Raw genomic sequence first — 20,851 nt, 5'->3', positions numbered from 1 at the left:
TGTGAAAATAATCCTTTCCATGTGAGACCTAAATGTTGAGAGTTAAATGGTCAGGAGGAAACTCTACTCTCCCAATATAACTTTAATTGACCCAGTAAATAGTCAGTAGGATCCCTGGAATGTTCTCTGACTCCCAGTCCTTTGAAGCCCAACTCCAATACCGTCTCTCCCTTGAAAAACCTAATGAGTCCCCAATTTTCTTCATCTTGGAATTTTCTTAAGACTGAATCACTCCACCTGGGGCTGTATTTGACTGGCTGCTTTTGGACTCTGCCCTCTTGTTGTGGAAGCCCACTGAAGGCAGGTTTTTGGATCCTGACCTTGACTTCTTCCCAATGAACCTCATATAGAGTAATAGAGTCTCATACATGTTAGTAAATTGAATGGATTAATAAATGTTAAGATAGTTTATTTTTGGTTACTTGCTGACAGGCTGTTCACTTTGTAGGTTTGTAAATCAGTTGCCAAGAAAACAGAGGAAAGCTGAGTCAAGCCTTCAACTTTGGCTATTACTAGCCCTAGGAAAGATTTCAACAGGGAAAAGGTGTTAGCACCATTGGCAGCAATTCTCATAGCTCTGGTTAGCTCAAAGCTACAGTCCAAAGTAAGACATCAGCTCTCCTCGGTCCTCGTCCAGCTCCCTACCCAGCTTTCAAGGGCTAATTCTTGTGTGGCCTCCCCTGGACAGTATCCACTTCATGCCACAAGCTCAAAAATGTATGACAGGACCAGAGCCTGGTAAGAAATTGGAAATCATGGTGCTTCATTGTTGATTTTCTGGATTCCTATCTGAGTTGAAAGAAATGCAACAAGTTCAGGCTCTCACTTCTGTTAGGAGGCCAATATTGTTCTCCAGAGGAAGGATTTATTTTGAAAACTGGCAAAGGATATGAAATGCCAGGCACAATTCTAAAGCTTGCAGTTGAATGGCAGTTAGGCTTGGACCCAAAATATTTGGGGAAGTCAAGATAACCTGGAAAGCACAACTCCTGAGTGTTAGTGGCAGCCCAAGTGGTATTGTCCAGGCCCAACCAATTGAGCCTCAGGAAGTCAGATGTGGAGTACTGGGAGCGACTTGCTCTCCATGGTGATTAGGGTCACCTGTGTGAGCTGTCAGGAAGCTCCTGCCTATCCCTTCTCCTCTGTCATGCTTCAATAAATGTGATTCTGGACAAAAAAGAAAAGCAAAAGAAACCCCATTCAGTGAGTGCCTCCCCGGCTCTTTAATCAGTACTGCTCTAGCCCAAGGACTTCTGCTCCTCTGGATCCCTGTAGCTTTTGCTCTCTGGTATTTTCTATGTCAAAGATCAAGCTGTTTGTGGCAAGGGGCTCTCCAGGGTCAGGCAAGGGGCCTGAGGCCAAATAATTAAATTCTGATTTATAAATATGGAGACAGGGAAACTGTTATAGGGACATCTCCTGGTAGTGGCATATGGCAAAAACATGTCTAGGGTTCAAAACCACCACTGAGAAAGTCTCCAAAGGTTCCCACTACAGACTGAGGCAGAAGGATCACAGGTTCAAGGACAACCTCAGCAATTTAGTGAGACCCTGTTTCAAAATAAAAAATAAAATGGGGCTGAGGATGTAGCTCAGAGGAAGAAAGCCTCTGGTTCAATCTCCAGTACCAAAAAAAAAAAAAAAAGAAAGAAAGAAAGAAAAGAAAAGAAAGTAGCAGTATTAGGGGTAGGATGTGTCTCAGTATTAAAGCACTTGCCTTGTGTGCAATGCCCTGAGTTCGATCTCCAGTACCAAAAAGGGCAATAACAACAACAAAAAGGGAAATAAAATAGCAATGCTACAAAATTTAAGAAACCCAGGTTCATAACAGAAACCTTTGCTCTACCTTAAACCTAGTAGCAAAGCCATTCATGCCAACTAGCCTGTTTTCATTTCATAAGAGCTTTTACTGAGACTTGAACTTTTTTTGGTACCTTTTTTTTTTTTTGGTCTGGGATGGTAGCAGAAGTTGATTCTACTTTCACAACATAGTAGGCCCCTCTTATAACCATGTCCTGGGAAAATACAGTAGATTTAATTTTTGTTAGGTCTCTAACACATCTTAGACAAGTTTTCACATTTTATTTATTTTAATATGATCAAATTTCAGTAGTCCATTGGAATGCCTATAGGAAACTTGTTGAAATGCTTCAAGGGAGATTCTGGTGTGTTGCATCTCTATTTTCATTTTATTCTAGGAGTTTTAAATTTTTTCTCTGATTTCTTCTATAGCCCATTATTATTTAAAAGTGTGCTGTTCATATAGTTTTTGTAGTTTCCTTGATGTTTATTTCTGATACCATTCCCTTATGATTTGAGGAGATATGAGGAGATATATGTATATACATAAATGTATTTACTAAGACTGTGATATAAAATATGGTCAGCTTTGCAGAAAATCCATGAGCGGCTGAAAAGAGAATGCATTCAGCTATTGCTGAATGAAATATTTGATAGATGTCTATTAAGCCCATTTAAATCGTAATATTTTTAGGTCTAAAGAGTCTACTGATTTTATGTCTGAACCTATCTCTGGGTAAGAAGGTATGTTGAAATCACCCAGAATTATTGTTTTGGAGTTGATCTGAGCCTTAATATCAAGTAGTGTTTGTTTTATATAATTAAGTACACTGATGTTTGAAACATAAATATTTACTATTGTTATATCTTCTTGTTGGATTGTTCCCTTTATCAGCACAAGGTGACCTTATTTATCTCTTCTGATTAATTATGGCTTGAAGTCCACTTTGTCAGATATGAGAGTTGTTTTCAGGCTCCATCTGTATGGAATGTCATTTTTTTCTTTTTTACTTTCAGCCTAAGGATATCTTTGCCTAAGAGGTGAGTCTCTTGGAGACAACAAATCGTTATATCCCTTTAAAATCTATTTTTCTAGTCTATGTATTTTAATTGGAGAATAGAAATTATTTACAATCAATATTTATTATACCAAGATGATTATTACTTCTTCCCATGTTGGTTTATTTATAATGTTTACTTCATTTTTTATTCTCATTTGATTAATTTCTCTTCCAATCAGTTTCATCTTTTCCTCAGCTCTGAAGTTTGTATTTAGTTTCTTCTGTCTGAAAGTTTCCTTAAGTATTTTCTATAATGCTGGCTTAGTAGTCATGAATCCTTTTAATTTATGCTTCTCTTGGAAGGTTTATATTTCTTTTCTCATTCCTAAGGATAGCTTTGCTGGATACAGCAATATCTTGGTCGGCTGTTATTTTCTTTCGGGGATTGAAACACATCATTTCAAGCCTTCCTGGATTTTAGGATTTTTCTTAAGAAGTCATGTTATTTTTATTGGTTTACCTCTAAATATGACCTGGCATTTTTCTCTTGAGACTTTAAAATTTCTATTCTTATCCTATCTATATGGCATTTTAATTATAATGTGTTGTAGAGAGGTGTGTGTGGGGGGGGGGATGAAACTCAGGGGTTTTCTACCACTGAGCTACACTCACAGCCCTTTTTAAAATTTTTTTGAAACAGGGTCTCACTGAGTTATTGCAAACTGGCTTCTAACCTGCCTGGCCTTGAACCTATTTCTGCCTCTCGAATACTGGGATTACAGACATGCATCATTGTGCCTAATAGGTCTTTTTTTTTTCTTTTTTTTAACTTGTCTATTTGGAGTTCTAGACACCTCTTGTATCTGAATGTCAATCATATTCCCAAGGTTTGACATTTTTTTCTGTCATTATTTAACTAGGAAGGTTTTCAATACAATTAGCCTGTGCCTGATGTATTGGTTTCTTCTTCAATTCCAATGATTGTTAAATTTTATATTTTATCTCTTAGTGGTGTCACAGAGTTCTTGTATATTCTGATCATATTTTATTTCCTTTTATTGCTGAGTGTTCAGTTTCTATACCTTATTTCAAGGCCTGAAATTTTGTCTCCCACATGCTCTAATCTATTGGTAAACTTTCAACTAAATTTTTTATACTTTAAAACTTTTATTGGTGCATTGTAGTCTCATGTCATAATGAAGTTCAGGGTGATAGGAATTCTGAATTTCATTGTGTACTTTTCCAGAATTTCTGTTTTATTCTTTTTTAGAATCTCTATCTACATTTTTATTGAAATGCTTTTATATTCTATATTTTCTTTCTTAGTTCATTCTGTGGATTTTCTTTCAGTTCGTTAATTATTTTAACAATCAACTTTTAAAATTATTTTGTCTGGGATCTTATCTACTGCATTTTCTGTGGATTCAGTTATTAGGTGTTAGAAACTTTTGAATGCATCTTGTTGGCCTATTTCTCTCTATTTTCTAAAGTCCTATATTTGTCGAGATGGATTCATCTTCCTCTTTGATGTGAGTGCCTTTTAGTGAGTAGTTATGTCTTTATAATAAATTTTGGGTGGGGGAATATTTTATTTTATTTTATTTTTTAAAATATATTTATTAATAACTAGAGTTTTCTCAAATCTTCCTAGGCTATTCCCAATACGGGTACATTCCCCCCTCTGTCTAGTAACTTCCTGACACCTGTCAGGCTAAAGGTAAATACAGAAAATACATTTTTACTTTTATAGTTCTTATTAACAGTTAACATGCGCTCAATCCCCATTCATTTTTCCCCCCATTATTGCTACATGCATATACCTCTTAGCAAAGGAATAAGGCTGTCGACTCAGTTATTAACTGCTTCTACCTGAACAGGGGTGGCGTAAGGGGGGGCCCGACTTTAGGGTAACATTTATGCAGGGTGGTGGTGAGGAAGTCAGATGGGCAAGAATGTCTCTATCGCCATCCAAAGGGCTTTGATAGATGTTCCTCTTTGGGTCTGCTCATACCACCATCAGATGTCTGAAAGCTTTAAGCAATACTCACAATACAGGTTAACCAGGAAAACCTAAAAATAGCACTTAAATGAGAAGTTAAAACTTGTTTTGCTGACTTAGGCTGAAACACACAAAAGTGGGATGTATTTAGTTTGTTTTGTGCTATGTGAATCCAGAAACTAGTACTGTAGAGACCTGAAATAAGCTTTGGGGTAATTTGAATAAAAATTTCAGATGATTTGATTAGTACCGTGTCACCTGGACAAAACAAAACTTCCCCCTTCCGCTTGGGCACTGTTTGGAGTTTACTTAAAACTTGTTGATACTCTGTCAATTGGGTAACATAGTCTATTATCTCGGACTATGTCCCATTCAGAAAAGATCTAAAAGTTTCCACTGGCATATGAGCGAAACCAAGCTGCCAATCTTCACCTGGATATGTGCCTCTAGATTACTTGCCTGGTGGATTTAACAAGTTAATTTTGAGAACTAATTGAGGCAAATTTGACATCCCTGTATGATACGACTCATCGTCTCCTGTAACAGCTTTCTAGTAAACAACCTTGAAGCCTATGTTAAATTTTAAAGAATTATCTCTCCCCAAGTGATGTATCTAATGGAGAGTTTTAAGTATTTTTCACTGCAGACTTGGGGGGTCTCTAGATTTTATTGCCAAAAGTAATCCTCTAGCCTTTCATATCCATAGTACATCCCTGCTGATGAGCTCTAGCACTTTCTTCTTGGGAATATAGAAGAGGTAGGCGTATTAGAAACCTACTTTCTTTTAACTAATAACCCATCTTCATCACATATGTAAACAAACATTTTACAAACACTATAAACTTGTTTTAACCCTCTTATTTTTCTATCCTGGTCCTTTCTTTCCCATTTGGGACAATCTTAGGATAAACCTTACTACATTCTGTCTTTTTTTATTTTTATTTTTTGGGTGGTGGTGGTACTGGGGTTCCTGGAAACCCTTCTCTGGGCTACATTCCCAGACCTACTTTTATATTTTTATTTGGAAACAGGGTCTCTTAAGCCAGCGCGGCTGGCTTCCAACCTGCATGATCCTCTTGTCTCTGCCTCCCAAGCACGGGGATTACAAACGTGCGCCACCACACCCAGCACTACATGCTTTCTTAGTCTCACAAAATTTCCTTTCATTACAAGAAACTTTACACCAACTCACTCTTTATGTCTGTCTATTGTTCTTACATATAGGCGAACCAAAAAAAAAAAAGCCATTTTATAATGTTGTTCCTATACCAACAATTTAAAATCCATTAAAAACCTTAAGTGTTTCCAGGCATGGTGGCACACACTTGTAATCCCCGTGCTTGGGAGGCAGAGACAGGAGGATCGTGCAGGTTCAAAGCCAGCCGTGCTGGCTTGTTTCCCAAAAAAAGTATAAAATAGGTCTGGGAGTGTAGCCCAAAGGTAGAAGGGCTTCCAGGAACCCCAGTACCACCAAAAAAAAAAAAATGACTTAAGTGTTATTTTAAACCTTATGAAGTTAAGAGCATTTTAAAGCATTGCATTTTACATTTTCCCAATTTAATAATTGAATTAGAGATTACCATGAAAAGTTAAGACATTAGATAAATATCACTAGCACCTTAAAACCTTAATTGTGCAAAAGGAATAAAATTAAAGACAATGCATATCATATTTGATAGATTACCACAAAAATCTACGACATCATATAAGCATCACTAGTGTCTTAAAACATTAATTCTGTCAAAGAAAAAAGAACTTTAAAAGTAATGTATATTGTACTTAGTCATATCTCAGAGGTCTAATTGTACAGCTTTTTAGGAGTTTACATTTTAGCTAAGACTGGTTGAGATAAAAAACAAAACTTTGAGCAATAACTTTAGTGACATCAGCAAAAAGAAAAAAAAAAGAGTTGGTTTCCTGACATTATATCTTTTTAACAAAGGAGCTGAAATCTCTAGTTTAACTGAGAATGGGAGAATTAGAGGTCATCCTGGAAGCCACAGGCTGAGTATTGGGTTAAAAAAACAGTTTGGGGGCTGGTCTGATAGACCCCTCATTCTAACTAAACTTTTGGATCTTGGGCCGGAAAAGAAAGATAACGCCTTAAACCTGGCCTTCTGTGAGATCTCACTGTGATCACCTAAGGCTCTTTAGTCTTAACTCGGGTGGTGGGAGTTGGGAGGAATCACTGGGAACCTAGGTCTGGGGACTTCAATTCCCTCCAGAACTGGGGGCACCCAATCCGTTGAATGGCCCCCCTTTGCACCATGAGCCAGGCCTTGGAGGCCCCTTTTTGTCCTCCTAGTTGAGGGCATTTACGCCAGAGATGCCCTTGCTCTCCACCCCTAAAATAGATTTGAGCCCTGGCTTTTGTGGGTCTCATGTTCAGCCAGAATTCTTTTCTCCTGTCTCTCCCTTTTCAAGCCCCTATTAAACTGAATTGGCAGCCTGCAGTAGTGGAATTTGTCTGAGGATGGCCTCCCCTTCTACCAGGTAAAGAATTAACTAAGAATGCCAGCACCTATTATTTGAGTTAGTGAGATAGCTTTAAACTCAGCCTGTAAAAAAAAAAAAAACTGCGTATGGACAGATCATATGGACAGATCAAACTCTAAACTCTCCCTCCCCACACTACTGTAGCCAATGCTGCCACGATTGTCTCAACCCTGCGATCTCTTTAAAGAAATCTGGGTGGTCCTGAGGTTAAAGAGCAGCTGAAGATAAGCTACTTCTATCCATCTTTCCTTATTTTTTACAAAATAGATCTAGTTGCCATTGGTATTACAATTTAAACTTCCCCGAAGAGTCCAGATTTCTCCGTCCTCCAGCACATACTGTGGCCATACTTGGGTGCAGGAAAAAAATGAGAGCTCTTTTCTTTAGTGTTTTGGGATCAAACTTTTCCCAATTTTGGAGAACACATGCGAGTGAAGATCCGGCTTCTACTTTGCATTGCTGGGACTCCATCTAAGAAAGAGATGTGTGGTTGTAGAGTACGCAGAAGTCCGCCCTCCTTCCTTGCACTCCTATGAAACTGAGTGGCCCAGCCAGGGGTGTCCAGCTGGGGTGCCTGTGTGCAGGGAGCAGTGAGAGTGGCCTCACAGTCCACCAGAAGGGCATTGCAGGCTTGAAGTTTAGCCCCTCTTCCTCCTGCCCTGCCTCTGTCCCTTCTTCCCTGTATGTGTCCCTTCTCTATCTCGATGAGGTTTTCCAGCTGAAAATATTGCCGTTCTCAAAAAAATCTTATTAATTTGCTTCCCTGAAAATATTCTCCAGTTTTGGTGTGCCTAAAAATCCCGAGCTGACACGAGGTCAGGAGTGGCTCCCTGAGTTTCCTTCACTGAGGACTTTCTTATGCAAACGGAGCTGTATCTGCCTGCTGAATGCCGGACAATGCCCACTGGGTGCAGCCATTCACCAAGCAGGCAAGCCTGGCTGTTATCTGGCTGAAACTATTGACTAGGCTTTTCCTTGAGCTCTCCGAGGAGAAGCTTGTCCATTCAGGCTTCTAATAGCTGCTGGGAGTTTGGGGTTGCTGAGGCCTGCAAACTGCTATAGTTTACAGACCCACAGGGTGCACATGGCCCCGGTTGCTAATTGCAACACTTCCTAGATGTTGTCACTAAAAGCAAGCTAGCTTATCTCCCTAGAACCTGTTTCCCACTACCAAAAAAAAAAAAAAAACCTCACTCCCATTTTAGAAATGGGTGCTGGCTGGTGTCTCCTGTTTGGGAAGCTTTCTGAAGGTGGGCTATGGGCATTCTTTTAATATTTAACTTTGTATACGGCTTTTAAAAGAGTGTCCCATCTTTGATGTGGGCCTATCAAGCCTACACTATTTAAAGGGTTTACTTCCTGGAGGGGATTTGACTGCGGGCTAGTTCCTTGGCCAGGGGGTCCCCACAAACCAGAATTGCCTCCCAGATGCCGGAAGATCAATGGTCATTCTGGGGGAACTCCTTATCGCTCCAGGAAGGTACATACCTTTTGGGTGCAGTGGTACCAGGACCACCGGCGAGATGTCCTGGAATTCACTTTCAGAGCTGCAGTGATGCAAAGGCTACTCTATAGTTGTTTTAAAGCTCGACAGCTCTGTAGCTGGAGCTAAAGCTGCTGCTGCCCACCAACCCACTGGCCAAAAAGTCCCGTGAAAATTACTGAGCTACGTGCCCCACGTTGCCCCAAAATGTTGGGCGCCAAAGATGTTGCGGTTTAAAAAGATGTTGCAGTGAAAGATGAATGGTACCATTTGAGGGTGAAGGTTACTGTTTAGGGGAACAGTTCCCGGGGACCTTTGTTAGACCCCCCTGAAACAATTCCCCTCAAACACAAAAAACCCACGGGTTCTTGCCTTGAGCTAGGGATAAATATGCAATAGCCCGTACTCTTGCTGAAGATTTAAAGAAGTTTATTAAAAAGATAGAAATACAGAAGATAGTTACAGCCTCTGAGAGGGTGTTTCGAATGAAATCACCCAGGGATCTTATGTACTGCATTTTCTGTGGGTTCAGTTATTAGGTGTTAGAAACTTTTGAATGCATCTTGTTGGCCTATTTCTCTCTATTTTCTAAAGTCCTATTATTTGTTGAGATGGATTCATCTTCTTCTTTGATGTGAGGGCCTTTTAGTGAGTATTTATGTCTTTATAATAAATCTTGGGTGGGGAATATTTTAGCTTCAAAACATAGTATCAGCCAATCAAGGTGTTAAGTTCAACTGCCAGCACCATTTGCCAATAACCATAGTAATTTAAGAACAAACTATGTGTCAACATGTGCCATAAAGGTTGCTATTAGTAATATCTTCAATTCTACTAACCAAAGAGAAATGTGGGTAAGAAATAATTTAGAATAAACTGAAAAGCTTAAGCATTAATGATAGTATACTAAATTGAGTTAGAATAATGGTTAAAATAAAGAAAATAGAAGAAAGATAACAAGAAAAAGAAAAAATGTGATTGAAGAAAAGGAGACTGAAGACAAAGTGAGAGAGAAAAAAGATGAAAGAGAAAAAAATAGGTATCAAAAGAGGATCCAATTAAATGCCAAAATACGTCCCTCCCCTTTTTCATCCTACTGCAACACCCCCCACACACACAAATGCATATGACTATCACATAAACACCTACATACACTCACATTCTCATGCATACAAACACATACGACATTCGTACGTTCACATGCACAGATGTACTCTCACAAAGAAACACATATACACACATACACATACTCATATGTGCTCATCCCACCACATATATATAAACACATGTGCACAGACACACACACACTCACATGTACACCTGCATGAGCACAGCCCAATCCCATTGGTTAATTCTTCTCACGGGGCTCTTTCTGTTTGCACTCCACCAAAGGCCTCCCCTGCCTCTGAACCTCCTTACTGCTTCCAGCTCAGGTCACCCACTTTCTGCCCTGAGTGGCTCAGGAATCTATACTCAGGCACTGCAACCTCTTTTCCCAAATGATAGTGTAGCCCCTGCCTCGGATCTGAGCTCTGTGCATCTCCACAGAGGGGAATGAACTGGCCCTGTGGTGTCTGGCTTCTATTCCATCCTGGCAAGGACACCCACCCACTCTTGAGATGCCTCTCACTAGGGATACCCTATTCCTTCCTTTCCTATCCCTTTATTGGTGGGCACCATCCCCTTACAGCTTGTGCTAAGAAGGAGGGATGTTTCCTATAACCCTGGGAATCAGATGCCCCCACAATTGGAGGCCTGGCTGCCTGAGTGATCCCACCCCCACCCCCTTCTCTCTCTCTCTCTCTCTCTCTCTCTCTCTCTCTCTCTCTCTCTCACACACACACACACACACACACACAATCTGGGTACCTCCCTGGGTTGTCACTAGGTGGCGCTATGTGGCAGTCCATGGGTGTGCTAGGGTCTGGCTGGGGTCAGCTCTCCACCAGTAAGTAGCCTGAGGATCCCTGGGTCAGGGATTACCATTCTAGATGCTCAGAGGGCGCTGACTCACTGTCCACAAGTGCAGCCCACTTGTATACCTTGGGAAGGTAATGAGCGAACACAAAGATGCCAAAGCCACTTGGAGAGGAAGCGGGAGGAAATGATCAGCGCATCATTTTGAAATTAAGGCTGTTCATGTAGCATAATCCACCCACTCACTTAGATGAAATAGTTACCTTCTCATATAACCAGTTGATTATTTTTTTAAATCAGTAAGAACAGTCATTTTGCAAGGGCAGCTTGTCATTTTGATGAAAAACTGGTGGATTTACCAGTGATCAGATAGGTCAGAAACCTTCAGGGCTGAAGTTTTCATTATTGTATATATTTATTTGTAAAATAAATAGCCACAATTTTTAGGTTATAATATTTTAATTAGGCAATTCATCCCCTTTGACCTGTCCATTTGTCATGGGGTGTATATATGTATATTGTGGGGTTCATCATTAGTAAGCTCATTAATTATAAAAATGTTCTACTTAGTGATTCAGGAATCTCTGCCTGTGGACTGTGAGTGGGAGAAGCAACACATTACATTAGCTGATGAAGCTAAATTGGGATGTGTTGCGATCCTCGCCACAGGCAAATAGAGAACAAAAACAGTATGGAAAAGTTAGAAATGCAGTAAGTTCATAAGGCATGTCCGTGAAAAAATACAAGCTGCAGCTGGAGAAAGAGGGACAAAGGCTGACGGAAATTCAGGAAATGGAGAGTCAATGAAATCGTGCAATTTGGAAAGCAGAAATACTAAGGAGTGTTTTACGGGGTGAGACCGGGTGGGCGTGCAGTGTGATATGACAGCTAAGCAAGCAGGGGAGGCCCACCCTCACAACCCAGGCACCCAGCCCACAGCCAACAGCGTCTGCGGCCACACTGACTGCACCTATTTAGTGAGCATCTACTGTGTGTTGGGTACTTAGCACACAGCCATGCCATTCTCTAAAAGCCTTGCTTCAAGGTGGATCTCATCATCCTCACATCCACGAGGGAACTGGAGCTCGGAGAGGTTAAGTATCTTGTCAGTATCACAGAGGTAGAAAGTGGTGAACTGGAACTTAACCCCAAAGCCAATCCAATTCCAAAATCTCATCCCTGTACTTTATGCCTGGCTGCGCTCAGTGGGTGAAGACTCAGAGGACAGGCATCACACTGCAGTGAGCTCTGGCTGTGAGTGTAAGGTGTGCAAGGACCAGGAGACCTGGGTTCCAATCCCAGCACTACCTCTCACTAGCTGTGTTGCTTTAAGAGTGTTACTTAACCCCTCTGTGCCCTAGTTTCTTTAACTACAAATGGGGATTATGGTATTATCCACACTGGGATGTCGTGACAATTAAGTAGACTTCAGAGTAGGCTCCAGGTAAGTCGTCTGACTCACTAAATACGCAATGCTACTGCTAACACTTGAGCCAGCTGAAAAATCGCTGGTGCCTCCACTGCACTCACTCATTAGGACCAGCCAGTTCTACCTCCTGCCTCTGAGCTACACTCCCAGCCCTATTTTTATTTTTATTTTGAAACATGGCCTCCCTAAATTACCACATGCTGCCGACCTCGAATCTGCTATCCTCTCTCAGTCTCCCAAGTCCTGAGATTACAAATGTATGCCACCATGCCTGGCTTCAAATTTTTCTTTAAACCCTGTGTTTTGCAAAAAATGTGTATTTTTTTTTGTGTGGCATTGGGGATTGAACCCAGAGGCATTCTACCTCCAAGCTACACCCTCAGTCTTATTTTTTATTCTTTATTTTGATACAGGGTCTCACTAAGTTGCAAAGAGCTCACTAAGTATCTGAGGCTGGCTATGAACCTGTGATCCTCCTGTCTCAGCCTCCTGAGTACTGGGATTACAAGTGTGCATTACCACATCTGGCAGAGCATGTTTAGTTTGAGAAAACTTAGTTCTGAATGTGGGAACTAAAGGGAAAAGGTGGTTCTGGAACCAAATCCAAATGAAAACTGTGTGAAGGGGATGATGGTATGCAAGGCGTGGATAAGAGGACAGGGTCTCATCTTCAAGTGTTCAAATAAAGGGCAGAGAGGAGCCAGAAGGAAAGAAGGGTGGGTAATATGCCTGACAGAAGGGGCCCTGGGCAGAGCGAGTGGGCCCATCTGGGTTTCAGTTGCTTTGTTCGTAAAAAGAGGTGACCGTATAGATGCTGTGTTTTCTGAGAACACTTCAGCATCAGCTGGGTGTCTTGTGATTCAGTTCCAACACTTACACCTGGAGGTAGAGTGGGCCTCGAAGGTTTAAAGGCTCAGTCTCACAAGGACCCCTTGTCCTGCTCAAGCCTCTGGCCTCCAGGCTACCAGAACTTGGGGATTGATTTGGCTACGAATTTCAAGGGTCCTCATGACCCTGCTTCAGGTTTGATAGTTGAATCACAAGACCCAAGAAGGTGCTATACTTGTTACAGTTTTATTATAAGGAAGAGAAGAGGCAGATGGAAAGGATGTCCAAGGAAAAGCCTGGAAGGTAAGGGGCTCAGAGAGGCTGTTATGTGGAAGCAGCCTGAACCATGTTCTCCAGGGTTCTAGATGGGGTGCCATTGTGGGGATTTGAATGATTATATCGTTGGTCACCTGATTGGGTTCAATCTCCAGTACCTCTCCCTTCCCCAGTGGTTGGGGACAAGGGTGAAAGTTCTAACTTTCTAATCTAATGAGGCTTGTTTCCCTGGTGACCAGCTCTCCTCCTGAAGGTATCTGGCCTCCCAGCACCATGATGCATCTTATTAGTATAAAGCCTGGCATAGGAGAAAGGGGCTTGCTATCAGTAACAAGAGGTACTCCTATCACTCAGGAAATTCCAAGGGTTTAGGAGTTCTATGCCAGGAACCCGGATACAGACCAAATATATTTTTTATTATATACCATAGACACACTTTACCATCCTTTCTGTCTTTAACATGCTGTATTTAGTGGTTCTAAAGCTGATGACGAGATACAGTTCTGCTCAGCATAAGGAAACATCGTCTGAGCCAGAGCTCATCTGGAGTTTAAGAGGTGCCGCTGAAGGTCTGAGGCCCTGGTGTCGGAAGCGATGCAGTTGAGTGTGAAGTCAGGGATGCCCAGGAGGAAATCTCCACGTTGGGTGGAGTTTGGACCGATGCCTGCGCAGCACAATTGTTGAGACACAGTGTAATGCCTTTGACTTGCTGATTTCAGAGTCGAGAGATGCTTCCATTCTGGATGAACAGTACCAGCAAGAAGGAAGGCTGGCAGCACGGGTGGCATGGGTATGACAATGAGCTCATGGACATGAGGGGCATCTTCTTGGCCTTTGGACCTGGTAAGCAAGGAAGTGACTGCATGCTCTTAACTGTTCCCAAGGAAGTCCCTCTAATCGAGGCTAATCGCCCTAGTAAAGACCCAAGTGATTTCTTTATGGGCCCTCTTTATGAGCCAAGCTGAGCAAACCCAGCCAGTCTCAGTGCAACATCTCTTGCTGGCTTTCCTTCAAATGCTTCTTGGGTTTGGCAATTGTGGCCAAATACTTTTCCTTGTAAATTTTAAATCCTGAGTGCAACGAGGAAAATGTATTCCACATGTCTGTGACCCATTTTTTACTTAATTCATCAAAATGTTGTTTCACAGCCATCTGATGTCCAGGGAAGCTTATCAGACACCATGTTGCTGACAGCTGTGTGTCTCAAAGTTGACACGATTGCTTCATGGGGTCTGGCTCTTGCAGAGTCCCTCCCTGTCTAGAGCATCCACCCCTGTGGGTTAATTCAGTTTAGGGCCCAACCAGAAGCTAGGATGAGCTCAAGGGCAGGCTTAGAAATGACCTTGAGGTTGATTTTGAGAATGAGCCAGAATGAATAAGGATATCTTGGATGAAAACAAATTTGCTGAGCTTTCCTTGATCAGATTTTATTCCAAAGGGCTAGAAAAAAGGGGAGATGGAGAAGACCAATTTAATCATTTGGCTTTATAGATAGGACACTGTACATTGCAGTTTAGAAAAGTTTATCCCCCCCCCAAAAAAAAGAAGCTGAGTGTAGTGGAGCACACCTCTAATCCTAGAACTTGAGAGATGGAGACAGGTGGATCACAGGCTTGAGGCCAACATCAGCAACTTAGCAAGATCCTCAATAACTCAGCAAGACCCTAACTTAAAAGAAAAAGTAAAATAGATCTAGAGGTATAGCTTGGAGGTAGAATGCCCTGGGTTCAATCCCCAGTACAAAAAAGAAAAAGTTTACCAAATACCCAAATACTGTAATAAATATATTGGCAATGAACATCTACCCTCCTCCCTTTTTTGGTACTGAGAATTAAACATGGGACTTCCACTATGTTTCTAAGGCTAGTTTCCAACCTGAGATCCTCCTATCTCAACCTCAGGCATGTACCACCATGCCTGGCTCCATCTCCACTGTTTCAAAAAAAAAAAATCATTGAATAGCCATCAACCATCAGTTGACTAGTTCATGAGCTACTCTTATTTCTTGCTACTGTCCACCTTCCTTCACTAAATAGGATTACCCTAATGTCTGTATTCTGAATACCTTTTTCTAGGTGTTAATCAAAATGTTTCAGCTCAGGAAACTCCACACTCTTTCTTTCAGATTGTAGGTTAGATATCCCACCTATAAGCTCTGCTCTTCTTGTCAATGTAAAAAGACAAAAGAGAAGCCAAGTCAACACACTTATGTCATTTGGTCAGACTTGATTCATTCTGCTTAGCACAAAATGCCTGTTAGAAACCATGAGGTGCCAGGTGTGGTGGCGCACGCTTGTAATCCCTGCGCTTGGGAGGTGGAGACAGGAGGATCGTGCAGATTTGAAGCCAACCTCAGCTACACAGTGAGGCTCTCAGCAACCTAGTGAGACCCTGTTTCCAAATAAAATATAAAATAGTCTGGGAGTATAGCCCAGAGATAGAAGGCCCCGGGTTCCACCCCCAGACTCTCTCTCTCTCTCTCTCTCTCTCTCTCTCTCTCTCTCTCTCTCTCTCACACACACACACACACACACACACACACACACACACACACACACACGAACCATGAGGTATCAGTTTCACAAGCCTTCATGGATACCTTGTGGGGTCTGAGCTTGGAGAACACATCCAAATCCTTCCTAACATGTGATCCCGGGTCCCAAAGTGTGTGCCAGAACCAGTCACTGCAAACATTCATAGAGCACTAGCCAGGTTCGTGACCCTGGCCTCAAAGTGCACGAGAAGTTTCTATTGACCAATGAAAGTTATCAGGTGCTCGCTGTCCGGCCAGCCCCAGATTACCAGGCAGAGCTCCAAGGCTAGAGGAATTAGGAATGAAGCCTTGAAGCTGGCTCAACTAGATTAGGTAGGAGACATGCCTGGTCCATGGCCTTGGTGTGGGAGAACATTAGTCGGCAGGGCTCTCAGTCAGGAGCCTCACCTTCCCCTTCCCCAGAAGAGGAAAATAAGATCATGGGTACAGACGAGTTGTCTCTTGGAGGGGTATGTGTGAGCAAGAGTCTCCAGGATATTTTAAAGCAGAACCAAATCTAGCCCCAAACCCAAACTTTTAAAAGAAGTAACCAAAGCTGCATTAACTTAGAGTTAAATTCAGTGGGGAGATTTTGTCCATTAACAGACGCCTCCATCATAGGCTCCTTTAAAACTAAAAGCCCTAGGTCTTACACAGACAGAAAGACGACCCTTGATGAAAATGGACTAGGCTAATTGCAAAATGCTTCCAGGCAGATACAGCCTTGAGAGCCTCCCGCACACCATCACGTTCCTGGCTCCAAGTCTCATGAAAGATTAAACAGCTTTGCACACTGACTGTTTACTCAGAAGAAAATTTAAGAGCGAGCCCTTTAATAGCTATCTAGCTGCACTTGGAGATAAAGGTGCATCCCTCCTGATTAATTGTCTGCACGTCTTGCTTCAGGAGGAAGCTGGGCATCATTGTGGCTGCCCAAATAGATCAGCCATGGAAGTCGGTAAGTCTGGTCTGGCAAAGAGAAAAGAAAATAATTCTGAAGATAGCCTCTCTCCGGTTAATCCCAATTTCTAATTTGAACAACCTAATCTTGCCCTGGAGAACTCTGCATTCAAGATAAGACCACAGGAGAGTAATTCAGAGAGCTGTGCCGCCACCACGGTTAACGAGCCTCACTCAAGGTGGTCGGGTATAGCAGGGGCCAACAGAACTTTCTCTCTTCAGGAGGCATCTTTAAAATCCCAAACAATCCATGGAAATAACAGGTGTTCCCATTGTATCTCGAGCTAGTACAGTTTGTAGGATTTCTCCTAAAATTGAACCCTGCGTTTCTTTAGCTATTCAGGAATTTTCCAAAAGCTTCCATTTCACCCTAGATCATTTCTGCATTGGGTCCAAACCCTACTAGAACAGGGAGCCATGAACTAGATGGGAAAGAAAACCCAATTCTCCTTCCTGCTTATGTGTACAGGATTTGCTTTTGTTTTTTTATTATTTATTAATTTTATTTTTTCCCTTTAGTACTGGGGATTGAGATCAGAGGTATTTCCCTCTGAGCCACACTCTCAGCCCTTTTTTATTTATTTATTTATTTTATTTTTTGCTTTGAAACAGGTTGCTAAGAGTCTTGTTAAGTTGCTGAGGCTGGTCTTGAACCTCTGACCCTCCTGTCTCAGCCTCCCAAGTATCAGGATTACAGGTGCGAGCCACCATGCCTCACCGATTTTGTACTTTCAAGGACACACACACAAAAAGAAAGAAAGAAAGAAAGAAAGAAAGAAAGAAAGAAAGAAAGAAAGAAAGAAAGAAAGAAAACAAACAAACCCAGAACAATCTTTCCTAACACTTTTGTCAGAAGAACCGATCAGGTTTTCCTGTGAAGTGTTAAAAAGCTGGATTTTTGAAAGGCTGAGGAAGGAGACCTTTCCTGCCCTCCCACCCACAAACAAGTACATAGGCACCTGTCAGGAAATGTGATTGTCATATCCAGGTCACAGGCAGGTCAGAGGGAGAGAGAAGAGTTGTTTCCATAACACCAGGACAAATGTTCCATTGATTTCTCCTGCTGCAGTGATTCTTCTGATGAGGAAATCTAATCACTACCCTTATCTACTTGAATAATTTGCCTTGATATCGAGAGGGGATTTTGAGGCAGCCACTGCCTTCTCCCCTCCAGGCAGATTCTAAATTTTTTTTAACTCATTTTTACTTTGAGGTCCCACTGACCCTTATCTTTCTGCTCCCAAAGAAAAATAAACCCTCTAAATAATTTATAAGCCAAACATTTTCAATCCAAAGTTCACTCTTGCTGGACAGTTATTATACATATTTATTAATAATAATGTTATCATTTATTGAGCAGATACAGTGTGTCTGGAACTGGGAGTTAAGTAGCTTTTCCTATGTCCATTTCCTATGGATCCTGTGCACCTCTTAACACTAAATTCAACATTCATTCTCCAACGTGAGCAAAACTCATTACTTGGGAAGTTGCCTTGGCTCTAACCTACTGTATGGCAGAGTTTTTGTATAGAACATTCTTCCATCTTTGTAATTCCAGGAGCAGAACTTGATACCAGTGCTTCCAGAATATGTTGTTCTTATTACTTCTTTCTTTTTGTGGTACTGAGGATTGAATCCAGGGGCATTCTGCCTCTGAGCTACACCACAGCCCTATTTCATTTCAATTTATATTTTTATTTTGAAACAGGTGCTCACTAAGTTGTGGAGGGCCTAAGAGTCCGAGGCTGGCCGTGAACCTGTGATCCTCCTGTCTCAGCCTCCTGAGTATTAGGATTACAAGCGTGTATCAAACACGTGTTGCTGTTACTATTTACTCAGTTTAAAAATAAAATATAAGGAGCATTTTAGCAAAGCAATTATAATGATTATTATTACCTTTTTTGTGGTACTGGGGGTTGAACTCAGAAGCATTCTATCTCCAAGCTATACCCCCAGCCCCATTTTTCATTCTTTATTTTGAAACAGGGTTTCACTAAGTTGTGGAGGACCTCACTAAATATCTGAGGCTGGCTGAACACCGCAATCCTCCTGGCTCAACCTTCCAAGTATTGGGATTACAAGTGCACACCACAACACCTGACATAAAGATTATTTTCTAAGATAGAAAACTTGATTAGTGTGATGACACACGTCTGTAATCCCAGTACATGGGAGGCTAAAGAGGATCACAGGTTCCAGGTCAACCTCAGCAACTTAGCCAGGCCCTCAGCAAGTTAGTAAGACCCGTTTCAAAAGAAAAAAAAATTCTGGAGGGTTTAGCTCGGAGGCAGAATGCCTCTGGGTTCAATCCCCTTTAAAAAAATTAAACACAACTTAACTTTGTAGTTCCCAAAGTACCCACTTTCTTCAAAAATCTTAGGTGAACTAAAAGTACAGGATTATATTGATAGATAAATTCCCCCTCCCTGTGAATTTGTCCCCTAGTGTCGTTTTGTTAGGAGTCTAAGCGCAAAGCATCTTGTGTGTATTACTGCCTTCTTACATTCATTTTTTAAAATGGACAAATGCTTTGTCTTCAGCATTTTATTTGCCTCCTGGGGAGAAAGAGAAGATGCACTTGATTAAAATCCCTCCAGTGTCTTACAGAGTAACCTTCAGGGTCTCTTACCAAGGGTCTATTACTAGGGCCAGGCTCACCCTTTCTACGCCTGTGTCACCATCCACATCGGGGCAGGCTCTGGGTAGAGGCTTGCTGCTCTTCTCCATTAGACCCATCCCTCGGAGACTTCCCTTGGACCCCTTATTCTGACACCAGTTTGCTCATGGCTAAGTTGTTTTATCTGTTATGAAAGGCTTTCAGAATGTTCAGATGATCTTCTGAATGTATTAAGAAAACATGTCTATTGCTGAAGAGCCACTGGCACAAGGGAACACATCGGCACCAACAGAATACAGCGGCACATTCCACATAGACCCGTGACCTCGATGTGGTGGGAAAATGGAGAAACCTTCTTGGGTCACTGGGGATCCTCTGCAGCAAGAAATCAGCACCCTGGTTCTCAGTCCCAGCTAGGTAGAGATGCTAGCACATAAACACAGCATTTAAGGGGAGCCCAGCAGGAGCCTATCTTCTCTGGCCACATGGTTCTCCAGGACTCTATAGATATGGTACAGCTTCAGCCCTGCAAAAAAGTTTCATTGTCTCAAAGGGAGCACTGTTAGGCACAAAGATAGTCTGTTGAGCTGCCTTGTGTGTTTGTGTGTGTGTGTGTGGGGGGGGGAGTATATTGAGGATTGATCTCAAAGTTCAATCAATGAACCCCAGGGTACTGGGGATTGAATCCAGCTCTGAGCTAAACCCCTAGTCCCATTTTATTATTATTTTTTAAAACAGCTTCTCCCTAAGTTCTGAAGGGTCTCTAAATTGCTGAGGCTGTCCACCTGTTTCAGCCTCTCAAGCACTGGGATTACAGGTGTACACCACAGTGCCAGGCTTGTTGACTTGTCTTTTAAAGCCATATCTCTATGAGCTATAGAAATCTATTTCTTCTCATAACCAATAACCTCCCAGGGACTCTTCTACTTTCATAGCCACTTGGCCACACCCAGTGATAGAGATGATTTTCCAGCTGCAAAGTTGCCTAGAGCCGGATTATAATTCCTCCATGTTGGTACTGAGATTTTTTTTTTTTTTTTTTTTTTTGGCTAGGTCACCAACCATGATAGCCTGTTTGTTTCCCTTTCAGATTTCAAATCCAACTTCAGAGCTGCTCCAATCAGATCCGTGGATGTCTACAACATCATGTGCAGCGTGGCAGGCATCACCCCGCTACCCAACAATGGGTCCTGGTCCAGGGTGGCATGCATGCTAAAGGACCAGGCCAGCTCAGCTCTGTCCATCCAGCTGAGCAGCTGTGCACTGGCCTCGATGCTCCTCTTACTGTTTGCATAACCGATCATATTGCCTGTCCCAAAACAGTCAGCAAAGTGTGCCTCCAAAGCCGAATGATTTTTTGTTTTCTGTGTGAATAATAGCTTCATTAACACAATCAAAGCCATACATGTTGTAAATATTCTTGGATGATTCTATACATAAAAGTCACTACTTCTTAAAAACCCAAACTTTTTTCTGAAACTAAGAAAATCCTACATTTTCATTTGCTCAGCT

General features: G+C 41.8%; 1 protein-coding gene across 1 annotated transcript in view; it reads left to right on the top strand.

Annotated features, from left to right (window-relative positions):
- ENPP6 (ectonucleotide pyrophosphatase/phosphodiesterase 6) overlaps positions 1-20,635 on the top strand; it is a gene marked incomplete at both ends in the record, with an annotated part of 111,292 nt that extends 90,657 nt beyond the window's left edge. Inside the window, 2 exons of the mRNA XM_080710127.1 lie at positions 13,949-14,072; positions 20,430-20,635. Of these exons, the coding sequence (XP_080566253.1) occupies positions 13,949-14,072; positions 20,430-20,635 (330 nt within the window). The remainder of the gene's footprint in view (positions 1-13,948; positions 14,073-20,429) is intronic.
- Between the last annotated feature and the right edge of the window lie 216 nt (positions 20,636-20,851).

Source organism: Muscardinus avellanarius (assembly GCF_963383645.1).
Source record: "Muscardinus avellanarius genome assembly, chromosome: 14".
Lineage (NCBI taxonomy): Eukaryota > Metazoa > Chordata > Mammalia > Rodentia > Gliridae > Muscardinus > Muscardinus avellanarius.
This window is presented reverse-complemented; position numbering and strand designations above follow the sequence as displayed.